We start from the raw sequence: 19747 nt of genomic DNA on the forward strand, positions 1-19747 counted from the left end.
ACTTTATATATAAAAATGAAGATGCTGCTTGTTTTTAACCTTTTTTTTATTTTAGACAAAACAAGGCATTAAAAAAAAAAGGTTTTATTTTAGAGCACAACCCTTCTTTTTCCTAAAACGAGGGGTACGACAGTCAAGGCCTTTTTCATAGAAAAAGATTAGTGAAAGTAAATCTCATTTGAACATTGCCTCAAAAGCAATCGAACATTAAACTTTTTTTGACACAACTGGATAAGCAATCCTATAAAAAGTAAGTTGGCGCGCAACCTCAAAAGTGTAAATTATAAAATGAATCTCTTTTGAGGTGTATATTCACTTTTCAAAATCACAACCCTAATTGTGTCTTTTTTATATATAACTTATTTTACTACCCTAATAACTCATTATCAACACAATCAAGCTATAGCAGGTTATATATATATATATATATATATATATATATATATATATATATATATATATATATATATATATATATATATATATATATAGGGTTGCGCTAAGCCAGAGTGACAACCAGTATAAAAACTTAGTCATACCCTATGAATATGAACCAATATGAAAATTTTGTTGGGCCGTTCCCTACTGAGCGACGTGCTGCACTCTATAGGCCCGGAGGCAATGATAAATGGGCAAGGGTTGCTAGGTCATCGCCCAGAAGTGGCGCGTCACACCGGCGTCCGACTGTGGTGTCAAATAGGCAAGGGTTCCCTCACTTTGTTGGACGGGTGGGGATAAAGAAGATAGTTCAAGACCATAAAATTTGGTTAGCCACTTGGAACATAGGGTCTTTAACTGGTAAATTGGTAGAGTTAGTAGATGTTATGTGTAGGAGAAAGATAGATATTTTATGTCTACAAGAGACCAAATGGGTAAATGAGAAAGCAAAAGTGATAGAACATTGGGGATATAAGATTTGGGATACATGAATAAATAGGAATAATAATGGAGTAGGGATTGTTATTAGTCGAGAGTTTATAGATAATGTATTTGAGGTCCATAAGAAGGGTGATAGGATTTTACTTATTAAATTAGTATTAGATACATATATTATTAATATTATTAGTCTTTATGCACCTCAAGTAGGTTTAGATGATTCCATTAAGCATCAATTTTGGAAAGATTTAGATGGAATAGTACAAGGGGTATCTTATGGAGAAAAGTTTTTCATTGACAGTCACCTTAATGAACATGTAGGCATTAATAAGGATGGATTTGAGAGTATCCATGGAGGCTATGGTATAGGAGAAAGAAACAAAAGTGGAGAAAGGATTTTAGATTTTGGTTTGTCCTATGATATGATCTTAGCAAACACTTGGTTTAGGAAGAGGGAATCTCACCTAGTAATATTTAAAAGTGAGGTTAATACGAGTTAGGTAGATTTTTTCCTACTTAAAAAGAGGGAGATAGGGGTTGTTGCATCGATTATAAGGTTATAATGGGAGAAAGTGTAGCTACACAACATAGAGTCTTAATTTTAGATCTTAGAATTAGAAAATGCCGTAAAAGGGATAGACATAGTATATATCCTAGAATTAAGCGGTGGGCACTGAAAGGAGCTAAACAAGGAATGTTTGTAGAGCAAGTAGTTAAGGAAGATGATTGGTGTCTTGAAGAGGATTCAGAATCAATGTGGAATAAGATAGCGGGTGACATGAAAAAGGTGGCTAAAGAGGTATTGGGTGAGTCTAAAGGCGGTGCACTTCTAGGTAAGGATACATCATGGTGGAGCGAGGATGTCAAATTAGCTATTAAGGTTAAAAGAGAGTGTTATAGAAATCTAAGTAAGAGTCGTGATAATGAGAATTTGAAAAAGTATATGATAGCAAAGAAGAAAGCTAAAAAAGCAGTTCGAAATGCGATGAATAAGGTATATAAGGATGTTTATGAAAAGTGGGATACCAAAGAGAGAAGGAAGGATATTTATAGGCTTGCAAAGATGAGAGATAGAAAATCAAGAAATCTGGGTATGGTTAAATGTATCAAAGATGAAACGCAAAGGGTTTTAGTCAAAGATGAGGAGATTAAGGAGAAATGAAAAGATTATTTTGATAAGTTATTTAATGAAAGTCATGCTCAAGATCTTGGAGACTTCTTTATTCCTTTTCATGAGATGAATCGTGACTTCATGCGCAAGATTTAAAAAAAAGAAATTGCAGAGGCTTTGAAAAAATGAAATCAAGAAGGGCAGTTGGCCCAGATGGTATACCTATTGAGGCTTGAAAATGCTTGGGTGAAAAAGGTTTAGAATAGTTGACAAATCTTTTTAACAAGATTTGATGGACAAATAAGATGCCTAATAAGTGGAGGAAGAGTAATTTAGTGCCTCTATATAAGAATAAGGGTGATATACAAGATTGCACAAACTATCATGGTATAAAACTCATGAGTCATACTATGAAACTTTGGAAGAGGGTGATTGAGTATAGGTTGAGGAAAGTTGTCATGATATATGAGAATCAATTTGGTTTTATGCTTGGAAGATCAACTATGGAAGCTATACATCTTCTTAGACAACTTATTGAGAGATATAGAGAGAGAAATAAAGATTTGCATATGGTTTTTATTGATTTGGAGAAGGCATACGATAAAGTACCTAGGGATGTTCTCTGGTGGACAATGATGAAGAAAGGTGTTTCTCTCAAGTACATTAGTATAATTAAAGATATGTACAAAGGAATACTAACCAATGTCCGTACTTGTGGAGGGGTGACAACCAATTTTCCTATAACGGTTGGGTTACATCAAGGATCTGCATTAAGCCCTTTCCTATTTGCTATAGTGATGGATGAGCTTACGAGATCAATTTAAGAAAATGTGTCATGGTGTATGTTGTTTGCTGCTGATATTGTTTTGATTGATGAGTCTAGAGCTGGGGTTAATGCTAAGTTAGAATTATGAAGACATACATTGGAAGCAAGAGGTTTTATGTTGAGTAAGAGTAAGATAGAATATATGGAATGCCGGTTTAGTAAGCAACGAAGTAATGATGGGAGTGTAGTGAAGCTTGGTGAGCAAGAAATATCAATGGATGACTGTTTCAAATATTTGAGATCTATCATTCAAAAGTATGGAGAAATTAATGGAGATGTAAATCATAGGATAAAGGTTGGGTGAATGAAATGGAAAAGTGCAACTGAAGTGTTGTGCGATCATAGAATGCCATTGCGATTGAAGGAAAAGTTTTATAGGACGACAATTAGACCCACTTTACTATACGGTACAGAATGTTGGGCTGCCAAGAGACATCATATTCAAAAAATGAGTGTAGCTGAGATGCATATGCTTAGATGGATGTGTGGTAATACAATAAAAGATAAGATTCGAAACGAGGAGATACATAAGAAGGTAGGCGTTGCATCCATTGAAAATAAGATGAGAGAGAATCGTTTACGGTGGTTTGGACATATTCGGCGAAGGCCTAATGATGCTCCAGTTAGAAGGATGGAGAAATGGGAAAATATATTAGTTAAAAAAGGTCGGGGTAGGCCTAAGAAGACTTGGATGGAGATGATAGAAAATGATATGAATGCTTTGAACCTCTCCGAGGACATGGCATTGGATAGAAATGATTGGAGGAGAAGGATTCATGTGGAAGACCCAGAATGATTTTCTTTTTTGGTTCATATCGCCAACCCCAATTGTTTTGGGATGAAGGCATAGTTGTTGTTGTTGTATATATATATATATATATATATATATATATATATATATATATATATATATATATATATATATATATATAGGGAGAGATTAGAAGAACCGAACACCCAATCTTGTCTAAATCTTTTTCTTAATAAAAAATTGACAAATTATAATATATGAATTATAAGAATGATAACAACTAAATAGTTTACATACTTTTATATATAACTTGTCGACTAGTTTCATTATGCTTTGGCTTTACCTGAAGCGTCCTTGCATCGTGGTCATTCATCGACCCGCTTGAAAGTCATGCATATTGGCCTTTCTCTTTTTTTTTTCAACAGAGAAAGCTGGGTTTAGGCATACCCCTACCAATTGTACGTACAACCATGCCATTTGGGGTTTGAACTAGCAACGTCCCAACTACAAGGTGAACTAGCAACGTCCCAACATAAACAAATACATCTTTCATATTTTTGCGCCAAGCTAAGCTAAATTACCCTTGTTCAAGATTAAATTATTTGACTTAATAAGTTCATGATTAGTTGAACAATTGTTCTCCTTAAGGGCTTATTTGATAGCTCTTTTTTGCGCATTGTGTGGGAGGCCACGACAAACAAACAATGGATGCGGTGGACGAACGAAACATGTTCATCGCATCCTTAATTCTCAATAATTTTTGTTTCACCCCCACTGCTACGGCTAGAACAAGGATGTGGGGATTTTTTTTTTTTTAAGTGGAGGGAGAGGGGTCCCCCCACTCATTCATTCTCCTCTCTCTTGTAGCCAGGCAGCGAGGAGTGAGGCATCGTAAGGGATCACCGATGACGGTGGTGAGGCTGCTCGTGAGGCTTCTTCTCCTTCTTTGTTGTTCTTTCCTCTCTTCTTCGTTCGTCGTTCCTCTATCTCTATCTTTTCCCTTTTTCGTTCTTCGTTCTTCTTCTTTTTCATTCTTCATTCGTTCGTTCTTCTTTTTCTTAGGGCATTTTTAGGTATTTTCATTAATTATAGTCTTTTCTTTTATTTCTATTGATTTGGTTTTTTATTTTGATTTTCATTGATTGAGATTTTAAATCAATTTTTTTATTGATTAGGGTTTTAAATCAAATTTTTATTTATTAGGGTTTTGAATCAAAATTTTAAAGTTAAGGCTTTTTATAGTTAATTTGATAGGGTTTTCTTTTATTTGATTAGAGTTTTTATTTTATTTTCTATGATTAAGGCTTTGAATCATATTTTTTAAATTAAGATTTTTTATAGTTAATTTGATTAGGGTCATTCTTGTATTTGATTAAGGTTGTTTTATTTTATTTTCTTTGATTGGGGTTTGAATTAAGGTTTTTTAATTTAATTTTATAAATTTTTTTTATAGTTTAGGGTTTTTGGTTTATTTATGATTTATTTTCTTGCATTTTAAGGTTTTATGATTTAATATTGCTTGACAATTTGATTGTTATAGTTAATTCCATTTTAGGGTTTGATATTTTATGATGAACTTTCATAATTAGGTGTAACATGTCATTGATTAAATAATGTTATATATAAAAAATATTAATTCTTATTTTTTCTCAAATTACTTAAATTTTAAACATTTTTTAGTTTTTAGATCCAAAGATCCATATTCAGATATAAAATCCATAATAAACATGTTAAAACACTCATATAGTTGGACAAATCGATCAAGTTATACAATCCAAAACGAAATTATCCAACCCATTATCCGTGTGTGAACATGTTATCCGCACACAACGTAAAACAAACCTTAGACACAAGGAGCACAACTTTTTATACAGTCGAAACAAACGTTTTATGTCCAATCTTGGACGAGGAATCAAATAAGCCCTAACAAATACATTACTGAGCTGAATTGTGCCGGCTTATAAGAATGGCTTGTTACTACCAGCAAGTATCCAACAAACTTATATTGCATTATTTTTAAAGGTAAATGAGAATTGGTATTTTTTTTGTAGTTAATTATTTTAAAAAAGCTTATGAGATATTTGCAAAATACATGCCAATTTTTTGGTTATCATGTTCAACTGCTTACTTTTCTTAGTGCGCTTCATATAATTGGCTGGAGTATTGAAGACAACATTTTAAAACAATGAAATCCTGAAGAGATTTTCAAAAAATTCATTTTTTCTTGTGGTTCTGGGGGAAATGTTGGCAAAATGAACATGCTTAACAGTTTTTAAATATAAGAAAATGAATAAAAAATTATATTCATGAAAGCTAAAACAAACATTTTTGCCTTAGATTTTTCTGATATAAATGTGTATATGATAAAAAAAATGCGTATGGAAAAAATATGTATATGATACAATTTTTACCAAAATATCATGTAAGTTTGCTTACAATTTTTACCAAAATATCATGTAATTTATTCCTAAACTTTAAATAAATCTTGCTGATTTCACAAACAATTCTCCTCTTACAGTGGGAAACATTTGTGGTACTTTGAATTTATTGCTAAAAGCATGATAATTTTTTGGGAAATTTCCATTTAGTTGTCAACCTTTTGCCCCTAATTTAAAAAATGACCCTCGCATTGCTGAAATTTTAAATATTCCACTTGTTCTTAAAAATTGCTAAACAAGGAGTTGCATTTATTATTACGTTAAATCATAAGTCAAATTACAATAATAGCCTCATCATTATGAGTTTAATTTGTTTATTTTTTGCTTTTGATAAGGATGAATAAGTATTTTTTAATTTTCAAAAGACAATATAAGAAAACAAAAAGGAATCACATTTTTCAAGATGATAGACGTTGACCTGAAGTCCTTATGTGACTGTTTTCAGGAAAAGTATGACCCATATATGCGATTTAAAAAAAAAAGTGAGGCGCATTTTTTAAATTAAAGACAAAAGGTTGGTCTCAATTTTTCTATAATTTTTTTAAAGCAAAAAGATGGTTTTTATTGTGAAACTTTAGCACTTCCGATTATGAATTTATCACATTTTTTGAACTTATTGTGAAAAAATAAACTAGATTAATGAACTTTTTAGGACAAATTTGTCTTTCGACCCTACTTGATCTCTTGTAAACCTATGGCTATGGCGCACCCCCTACGGCTTCGGCTTTGTGCAAGAGGATAGCACCTGCCGGAGTCGAACATCAACTGCTCGTCTGACAACCGATGCCCGCATCATATATGTAAGGCTTGATTCACAAACAAATCAAGAAAATGTGAGGGAAGGGGTATTTTCTAATAGAGGGTATGGTGCATTCGAGGGTAGCCAATATTCCCCGGGCATTTTAAACAGCAATTACCGGATGACCACGAAAAATCCAAAACTCAATCCATCGCTGTCTGTCCTGTACAACTTGTGTTTGTGTTTTGACTTTTGAGGCATCGACGAAAACAGGGCATCGACACTTGAAAAGGGAAAAAAAAAGGTACCGTTACGTGTTAGCAAATTTATCTCAGGACTGGTTTTCTAAATGATTTTATTTGTCACGCAAAATTTCATTCCACATTTTGCCAAACAAAAGTCGAGATATGATCCTCCTTCCCGCCAACTCTCACGCTTCATCAGAGAGTGAGGCAGATCCCCCATCGAGCAACAGCAATGGAGGATGATGCAGAAACCCTAGAAAACAATGCAGAATGGTTCAGAGACCCTAAAAAACCCTCCCAAAGTTAGGGTTTCCTCTACCCTCTACCACAAGCCCTTAATCGGGCCGCACCTTCTACGGCAACCCTTCAGCAGATGGCCGCCATCTCGCCTACCCTTCCCACCTACTTATCTAGGGCAACCCTTAGCGCCACCACCACCTTATCCTCTTGTAGACTGCGAAGGGTTTCTGGGTGTGCCCCGAAAGGTGGCGGAGGGTTGGTTGGGTTCTCCGCGGAATTGGTGGCGGGCGGGAGGAGAAGTTGCAGGAAGAAGGAGTCCGACGAGATTCCGGTCGTTCCTGACCGGCGTTTTCGCGATAACTGGCTAGCTTCGCTCGCTTCTCCAGCGGGCGATCCCAGCGAGGACGACGGCGAAGAATCTCCGATCGTTTACAACGAGGAGACGGTGAGGAGTGGCGGCCGTCTTGATTGGGCGATCGGCGTCGATCCTGACGTCTCGGGTGCTCTGGCGATCATCAAGGGCGATGGGGCGGAGTGCTCTGCGCAGGTAATTTTTTTTTCTGGGTGTAGTTTTGGAAAAGGTGTTTCTTCTCCAGGAAGTTTTTCAGGGGCCTTTTCGTCATTTAATAAAAATTTGAATGGCAATGGCGGGTTTTTCTTGCATTCGTTGCGGTATCTTGCTGGTTTGGGGGAGACAGGGGCATTTTGGTCAATTTGTTGCGAATAGGGAGGTTTTGGTCATTTTGTGATTCTGTAGTCCAGAGTTGGATCTACGCTTCATTTTTCCAGGTTGGCAAGATTGCCCCTCAAAATGACGAAAATGCCATTCCAAACGGCTAAAGAGCAGTGAAATTCAATTTTTCATGTTTACGTTAAAATAACGGATAATGACACTTTATATATAATATAACTAAGAGTCTTTATAATGTTTGTAATTTTTAACGGGTTAACAGTCGGGAACTTTTTAACGGGTTAATAGTTAGCGTTTGTGATATTCCGTTGAAATATATAATATAAATTACCATTTTTAACTTCATGCATTTTAACGGGTTAATAATGTGGAAAGTTGGAGTTTAATTTGTTGAGGTGCCAATATGCTTGTTTTTATGTGAAGAGCTGATATTCTCCTTTTTCTTTTCCCGCCAACTTACTTGTTTGGCTTTCTTTTCTCTGCATTTTTATGGTAAGATTCATAAGGGTGAGGCTCTTCATGTTGGTAGGTTTTTGATAGTCCCCACTTGCAAGTGTTGGTTGGCAAGAGACTGCGGAAGCGCCTTGATGCGAAGTCCATTGTTCTGTTACTTCGTAGCATCAATGTACCAGCTGGTATGATACTCCCTCTGGGCCATTTTTCAACTGAATTACTACGTGGTCGTGAAGTTGTATTTATGTTGGTTTTAGATTTGCAGTTTTGTGATTGATACATTTGAATATCTCAATACGATTTGCCTGTCCGGTCTTTGTTCTTTTACTAGTAAATTGTCACAAAACTATTCAATTAAACCTTAGTTTTGTCCATTCTTTTCCTACATTTACCTGAGTTGGTGAGTTTTATTAAACCCTTCAAAAGTCTAGTATCACATTGAAGAGTTGAGGGAACTTCACATGCTTTATATAGTGTATGAAAGAGCAGGGATCTACTCCACACAATCACAATCACAATCACAATCACAATCACAATCACACAGAGTATAGAAAGAAAGTAGACATGATTTTAAATGTGGTTCGGTGAATGAGCACATACGTCCATGAATACTCTCTCACACATAATAATCAATCACCTGTGTATGGGAGGTTCCACTACTTATAACAATAATTACATTGGTGGGGGACATCCCCCTCTCTCTAACAGATAAGGACTGTTAAGAGTCATATTATAACTCATTCTGTAATCAAGGTGATTAGATTTTGATCTTCTATGAGATGTCCCTTCTGGAGAGATCTCCTGGGAATGAGCTTGATTAGCTGACACATGTCCTCTATTATCCAGAGTCTTGAACAGGGCAGGACTAGGACTCTTCTCATTATTAGATGCATAACTGAGTGAAACTTTGGAGGGATTATCCTGAGAGGATTCTTCCTTAATTAATAATGCAGCTGGAGCAGATACTGAAGTGGATCGGGATTTTGGATCTGATCCAGAACAGCCTGACATAAATACTTTAACATCCCCCTTAAACACAACCGGCTGGGACAGATGTTGAGTTTGAAACATAACTCACAAAAATGATTTGAAGAGGTTTGGTCAAGATGTCAGCAACTTGCTCCTCAGAGGGAATACAATATAACAATATGCTGCCCTTTGTGGATGTGATCTCAAATAAAGTGAACATCAATTTCAACATGTTTGCTAGGTTGATGCAAGACTGGATGTGAGGCCATATAAGTTGCACTCACATTATCATACCACAAAATCAGTGTAAAAGATACAAGATCTCTGATTCTTTTAAAAGAAACTGAATGCAGATGAGCTCAGCTGCAACATTAGAAACTGCACTGAATGCAGATGAGCTCAGCTGCAACATTAGAAACTGCACGATACTCAACTTCTGTGCTGGACTTGGTAATTGTGGGCTTCTTCTTGGAACTCCAGGACAATAAATTGGATCCAAGATATATTGCATAACCGCCTTTGGATTTTCTGTCATCTTGACAACCAGCCCAATCTGCTTTAGAAAAGGCAAAGAGAGACATATTCTGACTGGGTCTAATAAGAAGACCAAATTCAATTGTATGCTTGATGAGGATACGTCTCATTGCTGACCAGTAATCTATGGCGGGCCTAGCCATGAACTGACAAACCTTGTTAACAACATAGGATATATCTGGCTAGGAAAGAGTCAAGTACTGAAGATCACCAACAATACTTTAATATAATGTGTGATTATGAAAAGCTATTTCAAAACTATTCGATAAAGTAATGGCAGGTGATAAAGGAGTCTGAATAGGCTTTGCACCACTCATTTCTGCACGACTCAGTAGATCCACAATGTATTTGCGTTGAGACAGTAACAATCCTTGAAGAATAGGGATAGCTTCAATTCCCAAAAAGAAATGCAAGTCGCCCAAATCATTAATAGCAAACGATTGACCCAATTTGAACACCAGGGAGTCAATAAAAGATTTTGAATTACCAATCACCAAAATATCATCTATATAGACTAAAAGATAAGCGGTTAAAGTCCCTTTATGCAGAGTAAATAAAGACGTGTCAGTATGGGAGTTAACAAATCCCATGGCTAAAAGAGCATTACTTAGCTATTGGTACCAAGCTTTGGGTGCCTGTTTCAAGCCATATAAAGCTTTCTTAAGTTTGCAAACACGTGGGGGATTGTTGGGCTTTTGTCTCAAAACTATTCAATTAAACCTTGGTTTTGTTCATTCTTTTCCTACATTTTACCTAAGTTAGTGAGTTTTATTAAACCCTTTAAAAGTTTAGCCCCGCGTTGAAGAGTTAAGACAACTTCACATGCTTTATATAATGTAGAGATGCATTTATGGACCAGGCCCATTAAGGTCATATCAATTGAATTTTGAACTTTGAACTTTGAACCTTGGACTTGGATTTGGTTTAAGAGCCTTAACCAATCGTTTTGGACATAAGACCCAATCAACCCAAGCTGCGGAAGCCTTTTTTGACCTAGTCCAACGTTCCTGCATGACTCTTTTATTGCTCCAATGTTACTAAATCCTTACTCTTTATTCCAGACGGTTGACCTTTGACTTACCCCGTTTTCTAAATAGATTTGACGGTGGTAGGGTCATCTTTGACCTTTTGACTGCCCTTTTCATCTTTTGACTTAGCCTAGCCTATAACCACCCTTCTCCTAGTTGTTGGGGCCTTTATTGCTAGTTTTTTGGCCATTAAGGGCCATTCATTGCAAGCCGTTTGGCTTCTTTTATGAGCCTGGTGGGGCTGGGGCCTATATATACCTTAGTTCTCTCCCATTCTTCTCATTACTCACAAGCTCTCCTCTCTTCTTTCATCTCACTCTCTCTCTTTTCCACGAGCTCCTTGTGCTCCCTAGCTCATACGAGCCTGCTCTCTCTCTCTCTCTCTCTCTTCCTAGTGCTTTTCCTGTCCCTCTCTCTAGTGGGTTCAGACCTTGACTTAGTGAAGACTCTGTCTAAGTTGAGCCTAGGATCTAGGCCTAGCCTAGGGTCTAAGCCTATGTTAAGCCTAGGGTTTACCTAACCTAGTGAATAAGCTATTCAAGGTGGTCCATGTCAAGTTACTCGGTCTCACCCAGTGCAGGCCATGGACCAACCTTCTTGAGTAGGCGAAAGCTCAGTTATATCCTGGGAGTAAGGTTGCGCGAATACCTATTGCACCAAGGATGTGGTCCTAAGTGGGGCAACTATCACTTTAAAGATATCACGTCTAATGTGTGCCTCCTAGCATACCTGGTTCAAGTTCCGTTGCCATACCCACTGAGATAATGTTCTAACAAATGTAACTTGCTGCATCTTATTGGAAAATAAGATAAAACTTTTGTCCCAAAAATGATACATCTAGCATAATCAGAAGTGCAGTTCCCACACTTCTCAGAGTCATGATTGTATAGAATATGAATCACTCATGACTTGAAAAAAAGAATATGAATCACTTATCTTTCGCTTGTGTGTGTGTGCGCATGCACGGTGCACGCACGTGAAGGCGTGCGTGCATGTTCGTGTGTGTTACTATCAAAATATATCTGCTTTCAGTTAGAAAGTGTGGTCTTGTGTTATTTCAATTTATTTAACTTTAATGGTTCTGGATGCATCATAAAGATGTGGACATTATTTAGAGATGTTAATCCTTAATTTAGTTACTTGAAATAATAATGTTTCAGGAACGACTGCATATATCGAGCAATCAACACCTTTTCCAAAAGATGGCAAACAGGTATTTCTGACATAATGTGTGATGGTATTATCTTTTCATGGACCTAAATCATATTTCCTTTAGTAAACTCTCTTGTGATCATTACCTCAATACCATCATAGATAATCATCCGTCATTATTAATACTATCATCATATTCATCAAATGCCTTCATCATCAAGAGAATCACATTTATCATTATTATTGCCATGTTGATAACTCATTATCATCATCACAGTCACCTTAAATTTTCTTCAGTCATTAAATTATCATCACTGTCATCGTCATCATCTCCATCATAGTCATCACCCCCTTGTCACTCATTACATTACATCAAGACCACCATTAACATTTTCAGTGTCAAATATAATGATCACTAACACCACATCACCACCAACATCATCATTATCATCAAGTAACACAACCACCACTGCCACCCTCCCTCTCTCTCTCTCTCTCTCTCTCTCTCTCTCTCTCTCTCTCTCTCTCTCCCGTGCACACACAGTATGAACACAGATAAATGTCAGCTTCAGTTACTATGGCTTTGATTTCTTTTTACTGCTTTGGAAATGGCATGATAAAAATAACCACAGCTTGTTCTGCTATTTAATAGGGCTGGTGGAGTGGAGGGTTTGGATATGGACTGTGGATTGGTATATTAGTTTCCTCTGGATTCTCAGTTGTTCCTGTGTCATCTATCCTTTGGAAGACACATTTTGAACTTGCAGGAAGTTCCTCAAGTAAGGTTAGTCTATTATTTACTTTTTGGATGATGTGGTCTTAAGCAGTATTAGTACATGAAAGGAGGTCTAGCACAACTTTCTCACTATGACGTCAAGTGTCTGAACCAGCAGACCTTTCTTGAGGTTTGTAATTGAGCATATACAGGTACATTGCCATGAAGACGGTTTGATGGAAACATTTGGTTATGGATCTCAGATATTAGGGATCTGTTTCATGGTGGGACCCACAAAAACATATTGAACTAGATCTGAAGTATCATTAACGTTGTTAACTTTTTTTATGTGTTATCAACCATCATTAGATTTATCTACTGATAGAATGATCACACAACTTTCAAATCATTACTAAGAACACAAATTTATTGTTAAAGATAGGGCCAGGAGTAAAGTTTTACCTTTTCTTTTACTAGTTATGTATACTTTTCTGTTTTGTAATGCTAGACTTCAAGTCATTTACAAACTAATTTGCAAGGGATGATGTTGCTTTTCCTTCCCGTGAAACAATTGGCTGTCTTGCATGGGTCAATGATACTCCCAAAACTTACAAGAACTACCTGGTAGCTGCTGGTATTACAAATAAGAAATGTAAGAATGTTAGATAGGGTTGTGGAATTGAGGGCTATATGTAGCAAGTGCATAACAGCACAAGTTACAATGAACCGGAATGATAAAATTGCAGAAATCTAGTCCTTGCATTTGACACTCTTGATTGTTTTTCACATACAATGCCAGCTTCTAAGTATGTACAAGTGTTGTATGATACTGAAGTTGTCAATTGTTATATTGTTCCACATTTCTGTAACAATGTAATAAGATGCACGGTTCCTGGGCTTTGTGCAAAAGTTACATTAATTGGATAGATAGACAACTCAAGTTAAGATTGTGTTTCAGCAATTTAAATATGCAAGTATTTGACAGGATGACAGCAGGAAGGCAGCGTGTGAGCTATTTCCTTCACTGGGTTCCATGTTCAAGAGAAAAATGGACCATGGTCAGTTTCACTCTTGTGTTTGGTTCTTGTCTCGTTTAGACATGCCATGTAACTATTGTTGATCCAAATGTAAGGATGTGGATTCTAATTTCAGAATAGAATTCATTTTTCAACTCCAATATATTCTCTCCTTCTCTGTGCTTCTCTTCCATGTTGTTAAGTTGTACTATCTCCAATTTCTGCAGGTCGAGCAGAGGCTTTATTAATTGCTGCCTATGGGAAAGGTCTGAAAAGAGTACAAGAAACACAGTAGCTGCAACATAACTTATTAGAACCAAAACTTTGTTCTGGAAGCTGCCCTATTCATTTTATTTTATGACATCCATCCTTACTTATCATAAGTGCTAAGTTTTAATTTTGAGGAAAATTTTGTGATCTAGTTCAATCTTCCACATTGGTTAAGTTCTTTATTGCCTGAATGACATGTGATGGTATTGACGGCTTCTCTAACTAATTCTCCTATCAGTCTCACACCAAAGTCGATGTTCTCAATCCTTTTGGTCTTGGGTTCCCACTGTCTATTTTTCAATGTTTAACTCTTGATGGCCCTAGCCCACGACGTTTCTTTGTCATGGGGCCATGAAACCAGTTGGCCATGCTGTAATCACTACATTCGAAAAAAGGCAAAAATATACACATTTGATTTACCATATGGCAGTATGGACATCGTCTTTGGGAGTAGCAGGACATCTTTGACAAATTCATTCTTTCTTTGACATTTTATCTTCTAATTCTGTAGCCTCTAGAGATTAGTTGGGCATAGAGGATTTCATTCCATGTATCCGGCACTCCAGGTAAGCACCAGTGGCTGCAATCTTCGATTATTGGTTCAGGCGTGCCTGGTTCACGGTGAATTGAAGGGTGGCCATCTTTCCTGAACTCTGTCAAGTAAGTTATGTTGAGAAATATAACATTTTTGTTTGGATGCTTCATCTGCTTGATTGTATCATGAATTATCTGATTCTGCCATGGTTCTTCTTCAAGTTCTGTCAAATTTGTTTCAGGTTCTCTATTTGAGCTACAAGTCCCTCCTTCATTCCATGCCCCTCTGCAAATTTTATTCAATTGATAAATTATCCTGTCCCCATGAGTATGAATGTTGAAATTATGATAACTATTGTCCTTACTTGAAATGAACTGATGAATAGCTCCGGAAGAAGATGTGGCTCGTTCGTAAGTTTACTTCCTGAACAACCCATTTTTTCCAAGTCTTTAATGACTTCTCGAATGCGGACACTGTATCCATTGTCATGTTGATTACTCCTCCTTCCTGAAAATAAATGCCTCTGGTGCACAGTAAAAAAACAGCTGAGTAACTTGAAAAAGATTCAGATATAAGTTCTTGAGGTGATCAATGACCTGGGGGCATTCACCCAATGTGTTCTAGGATATCATCTGGATTCTGGACCATGAATTTTAAAAACTGCAGCTTAGTTAATGATCGTTTGGGTCCTTCCAGCCATTTGAACAATAGCTTAAATTGTCCAGATGCTATCCAATGAAGCACTTTCAATTGCGTTTTTTATTCAGAGGCCTGTACTTACAGATTCATTGTCTTGTCAGGAGTCCACCAATGGCCAGTATTAAAAACTAGAACATCTGAATTTATCCATTTTTTGGAAAACCAGTGAATTTTATCAACTCGAACAGCCTTCTGAATTTTGGCTGAAGAATTTTTTGGAGGGCGGTCTAAGGTAACCAGAAAAGGGTCTCTGTAGTACTCTATGGTGCAATTGAATTCTTCAAATTTGATGGCCAGATAGCCCTTGTGTTTACTTATAGGATTTCCATTCATTTCATATATGGCTGACTTGTTTGAGACAGTTTGTGCAAGCATACAGATCAAGGACTCCCAGTGGTTTCTCCCAATGGAATCACCAACAAATACCAATCGGCCATTTCTGCTTCTCTCTAGCATATCTCTGGCATCAAATCTGTAATGTAAACCACAGCAAAATAAGCAAGGCAAATTCAACAGCAGGAGAGAAGAAAAAAGAATCCCTGTATGATCTGTCCAGAGCTTTGTGGTTATCTAAGCGAACATTAGTTTGAAGACTGAGACTTTGAGGGAAATCAGACACGCATGAGCTTGATCTCTGAGCTGCAGGACTCAAAAGTCAAACTGATTAGGCTAGGGATTGACTTTGGAAGCTGGGCAAGTCATTCTGAGTCCATGTTTGTATCAAAAGATTTGAAAACTGAGACTCATATGAACAATGTGGTAATGCTTGGACTCTTGTTGATTATGCATGCACCATCTGTGGCACTGCACTTGGCCTGGATCGGCTGAATCTTGAATGGATTAGCCATTGGTAGTTGCGCATGTGAGCCATTCAACCTGCTAGTCTCGTGTAGTCCTATTACAAGCTCAGCATATGGCCCTAACTTAGAACTGAGATCTAATCAAAGTTTGAAAGAGATTGATGACTTGAGAATACTTGGATGTGAACCAAGAGCGAGAAAAAGGGAGCACAGGAGAACTTGGATGATTTGGTTGGATTGCCCGAGTCTAGGAGAGCATGGGATAGGACCCAGGTGGGTCTGATACGAGTCTCTGATATGAGTCTTCGACCACCTTTCCTGCAAGTTACCCGAAGCCAGTGGGGCTCAAGACATGAGTTAGCTGCAACTTGGTTGGACTGTCTAGGTTGGTTATTGGGCTTCAAGGGTTGCTCTAGCCTCAAGCTAGTGAATCAGATGTGGCTTCAGACATGGGTTGGCCACAAGTAGGCCAAGTTGCCCAAGTTGGTAATGAGCTTTCAAACATGTTCAAGAACACACTTTCCCTTGAACAGGATGTGGAGAGATGGTAGCATTGATCTGGGCAACTCGATACTCTATGGACTTTAACTGTTCCAAGTCCTCTTGTTCCTCAGAGTTAAGTTTATGCAGGATGAACCTCAAAAGACGGCCCATGAGAGTCTTGAGCATTGGCCTGCTGGTTTGCTGGCAACTAGCAAGATGAATTAACCCAGTCCAGACCATGCCTATCATGGAGGTGTACATTTTTGGATTCGGTTCAAGCAATCAAACTGAAACTAAAATATAAAAGAAATTAGAAATCAAACCAATGCAGATTAAGCTTCCTACTTTGGGAGGTCGCATCCAAAAGGCTGCCATCTCCACTTTTGATATTCCATGTCTGTCCTGCCATTTTGTTGGCACCTGAATCCGGGATCAAGAAACGGGCAATCCTCCTTATAACCGAACCTCGGGTGGTCTTTGTCATAGACCCATCTACCATTAGAGTAATCACAAGCTTCCTTGATGACTGATCCATGTTTTGGGGTTGAACTGAAAGAGAGGTATCCGAGATGAAGGAGTGGTTGTATCTGGAAGACACCGAACGTGTCGAGGAAGACAAGGCCGGACAAGATGGCTAAGAAGATGGAGATGGAGACGAGCAGGAAGTGAGAGAAAATTGAGTCTCTTTTAAAGAACTGCAAGTTGTACAAGGAGTTCCTGTGAAATGCATTTGTAAGACATAAGCATGTCCTTGAAAACAAAGCTCCCATCTGATAGACATCACAAAGAGAGAGGAAGAGTCATGTCGGCAAGAGTAGTGGTTTGAGAGAGAGAGAGGGTGTTAACAATGAGTGGTTCCTATGGTAAGCCGTTAAATCCGTTGATTGACTGTCTAATTTTAGGGTTGTTGGTTTCATTAAGAGCCAATTACATGTGCCTCCTGCTCATATATGGGCCCCACTAACCAGACTTGCAAAGCAAAAAACTTCGGACCTACAGCTAGAGCCTCAATTTAATGGTTATTTGGATGCACCGACCTATCTAGAAAATGTAGGATAAGTTGGAGAATTGCATGATACTTCACAAATAGGTTCGTCAACTAGATCTGGCATGGGCAAGGCCAGATCTGTGTTAGGGTTCGGTTAGCAAGAGCCAGGCTTGGTGGAACTCCCCATTTTAAATTTATCTTACGCATAGAAATTTGGGTCTGCATTGAACCCAATCCTGGGTTCTATTGGACCTGATCTAGGTCAGTATCAAGTCTTAACAATGTAATTTCCCAACTTATCTGGATAAGTGGGTACCTAAAGAGATGAAGTTAGTGTGGAACTTCAAAGAAAGAAATAATTATCCCTGGGGTCAGGGGTCTTAGCCTTGAAGTTTTACGCTGTTGGCACGATGACCGTAGGTATGTCTGGCTGAGATCAGGTCTTCGTGCTGGGTGCAGTTTTTTGGGGTTATAAAATTCAAAAAAAGAAAGAAATAATTATGGACCATCAGACTTTTTTGGGGATGGGACGGTTCATATCACCTACAAATCTGCAACGGCAGCAAAGTTACTTTTAGCTGCTGAATAGTTCGCAATGAATGCAAAATGAGGTCAAGCGAGCCCAAACTTGGCTTATGGAATCAAATTAGGGGATAGAAACCATGGGCTCTGAATTCAAGATCCAATGCGATTTGAATATGATACCCAGGTAAATTGGATCCATATTAGAGCTTTCAATATGAGTTTCTTTTTGTGTTTTAAAAGTTTCCTCAAATGAGTTTTTTCGCCGACATTCTTGAAAAAGAAGTTTTTCCTTTTTTTGGTTGCTTTTTAAGTTTTATTGAAAATGCATATCCTAAACGTGCTAACTCGATTTAGATCTTGTTGCTGTTAGAGGAAAAGACCTTCTTACCCTTGCTTGAAGGATATTTGTCTTTTATTTTTAATGAATAAAAAACAATTGGAGAACATGGATACAATCTTAGATGGAATCATATACATGACGAAATGGTAAACTTATTCATATCAAAACACAAAAATGAAGGTAATAGTAATAGGCAAAACAATCTTCTTTTGTAGATCAAGTTGGGGGTAAAATGGCCACTAAATGGTAGAGTTTTTTTTTTTTTTTAAAGGCAAGCTGGGGTTAGGCAGACCCCACCAGTTACACATCATACCATTGGGTTTTGAACTTGAAACGTCCCAACACATGGTGACGTGCATTGACAGCTCCTACCAAACAAGCCGAATATATTTATTCATATGAAAACTTAAAACCGAAGGTAGCAGTAATAGGTAAAACAATCTTCTTTTTGTATATTAATTTGGTGTAAAATGACCTTAGAGCTCAGAAGGGCTCTCCTTATTTGGTAGGGGTGGCTTTGAACGTCACGAAGCTGAAGGGATGTCACTGCTGATTAGCCTGACCCCTACCAGTTATACAACCATGTACCATTGGGATTCGAACTTGCAACGTCCCAACACAAGGTGACTTGTACTAACTGCTTCTGCCAGACAAGGAGAGCTGTTATCCATATACCCGTTGGTTGTGGACAAGTTATCTTTAATAACCTTTGGAGGCTGCCCTATCTGCTAATGATCTTTATGTGTCCCCCGCCAGAAGCTTGAAACTCCTCCTGCCGGGTTCAAAATTCAAATGTGGTGTCTCTTGTCATAAGGTCGAAGTTGGGTATAGTCTCCGGTAGACAGTGAATCTCAAGGGTTTAAACAAGTTTTGGGATTCACAAGGAGTGTCTGGTCATAAGGTCAAAGTTGGGTATACTCTCCGATGGCTAGTGAGGATTTCAAGAGTTTTACCAACTGTAGACCTGCCAATGTGCAGTGGTGGGAGGGGGGAGCATAGCAAAAAAGAAAGAAAGCCTTATTTCTGATAACTTGATTAATCTTTTTTTTGGAGAGAGGATAACTTGGTTAATGATGCTGGAAAGGGATTGAATGAAAGAGCTGAATGGTTGGGTCACCTTATGGGTTTTGGGTTCAATCCCACAGGAGTCAGTCATTATCTCCTATCATGTCTATCAGAAAATAAAAAAACCAATGTGGTGTTGAATTGTTGGATTTGGGTTCCCTCCATGTGGAGGACCCGGTCCAAGGAAGGTGAAGAGACACTTCACCGTACATTTTTTAAAAGGCTTGAAAAAGGAGGAAAATAGTAAGAAAAAATGGA

At 37.7% G+C, this 19747-nt stretch overlaps 2 protein-coding genes across 2 annotated transcripts; one reads left to right on the top strand and one right to left on the bottom strand.

Moving 5' to 3' along the window:
* Positions 1 to 7359: 7359 nt before the first annotated feature.
* Positions 7360 to 14193, top strand: LOC149814157 (Holliday junction resolvase MOC1, chloroplastic-like). Its single transcript, XM_089989890.1, has 6 exons — positions 7360 to 7773; positions 8447 to 8552; positions 12062 to 12114; positions 12706 to 12837; positions 13754 to 13826; positions 14012 to 14193. The coding sequence occupies exons 1-6, from the start codon at positions 7360 to 7362 to the stop codon at positions 14077 to 14079; spliced, it is 846 nt and encodes a 281-aa protein (XP_089846016.1). The 3' UTR covers positions 14080 to 14193.
* Positions 14194 to 14283: 90 nt separating this feature from the next.
* On the bottom strand, positions 14284 to 17356 carry LOC149814158 (protein trichome birefringence-like 8). The gene is made up of 4 exons (XM_089989534.1): positions 16917 to 17356; positions 15371 to 15760; positions 14954 to 15112; positions 14284 to 14874 (listed from the first exon to the last, which is right to left on the bottom strand). The coding sequence occupies exons 1-4, from the start codon at positions 17339 to 17341 to the stop codon at positions 14547 to 14549; spliced, it is 1302 nt and encodes a 433-aa protein (XP_089845660.1). The 5' UTR covers positions 17342 to 17356; the 3' UTR covers positions 14284 to 14546.
* Between the last annotated feature and the right edge of the window lie 2391 nt (positions 17357 to 19747).

The sequence above is a fragment of the Nuphar pumila genome, chromosome 15 (genome assembly GCF_984573655.1).
Source record: "Nuphar pumila chromosome 15, dmNupPumi1.hap1.1, whole genome shotgun sequence".
Classification (NCBI taxonomy): Eukaryota; Viridiplantae; Streptophyta; class Magnoliopsida; order Nymphaeales; family Nymphaeaceae; genus Nuphar; species Nuphar pumila.

Bases quoted from the DNA above. Each gene is read 5' to 3' on its own strand.
- LOC149814157 (XM_089989890.1), top strand. From the start codon at position 7,360: ATGGCCGCCATCTCGCCTACCCTTCCCACCTACTTATCTAGGGCAACC. The intron at 12,838-13,753 runs GTTAGTCTATTA...AGTATTTGACAG, and splicing joins CAGGAAGTTCCTCAAGTAAG to GATGACAGCAGGAAGGCAGC. The intron at 13,827-14,011 runs GTCAGTTTCACT...CAATTTCTGCAG, and splicing joins CAAGAGAAAAATGGACCATG to GTCGAGCAGAGGCTTTATTA.
- LOC149814158 (XM_089989534.1), bottom strand. From the start codon at position 17,341: ATGGGAGCTTTGTTTTCAAGGACATGCTTATGTCTTACAAATGCATTT. The intron at 15,761-16,916 runs GTAGGAAGCTTA...TTTACATTACAG, and splicing joins TTTGGATGCGACCTCCCAAA to ATTTGATGCCAGAGATATGC. The intron at 14,875-14,953 runs GTAAGGACAATA...TAAAATTTGCAG, and splicing joins TATTCATCAGTTCATTTCAA to AGGGGCATGGAATGAAGGAG.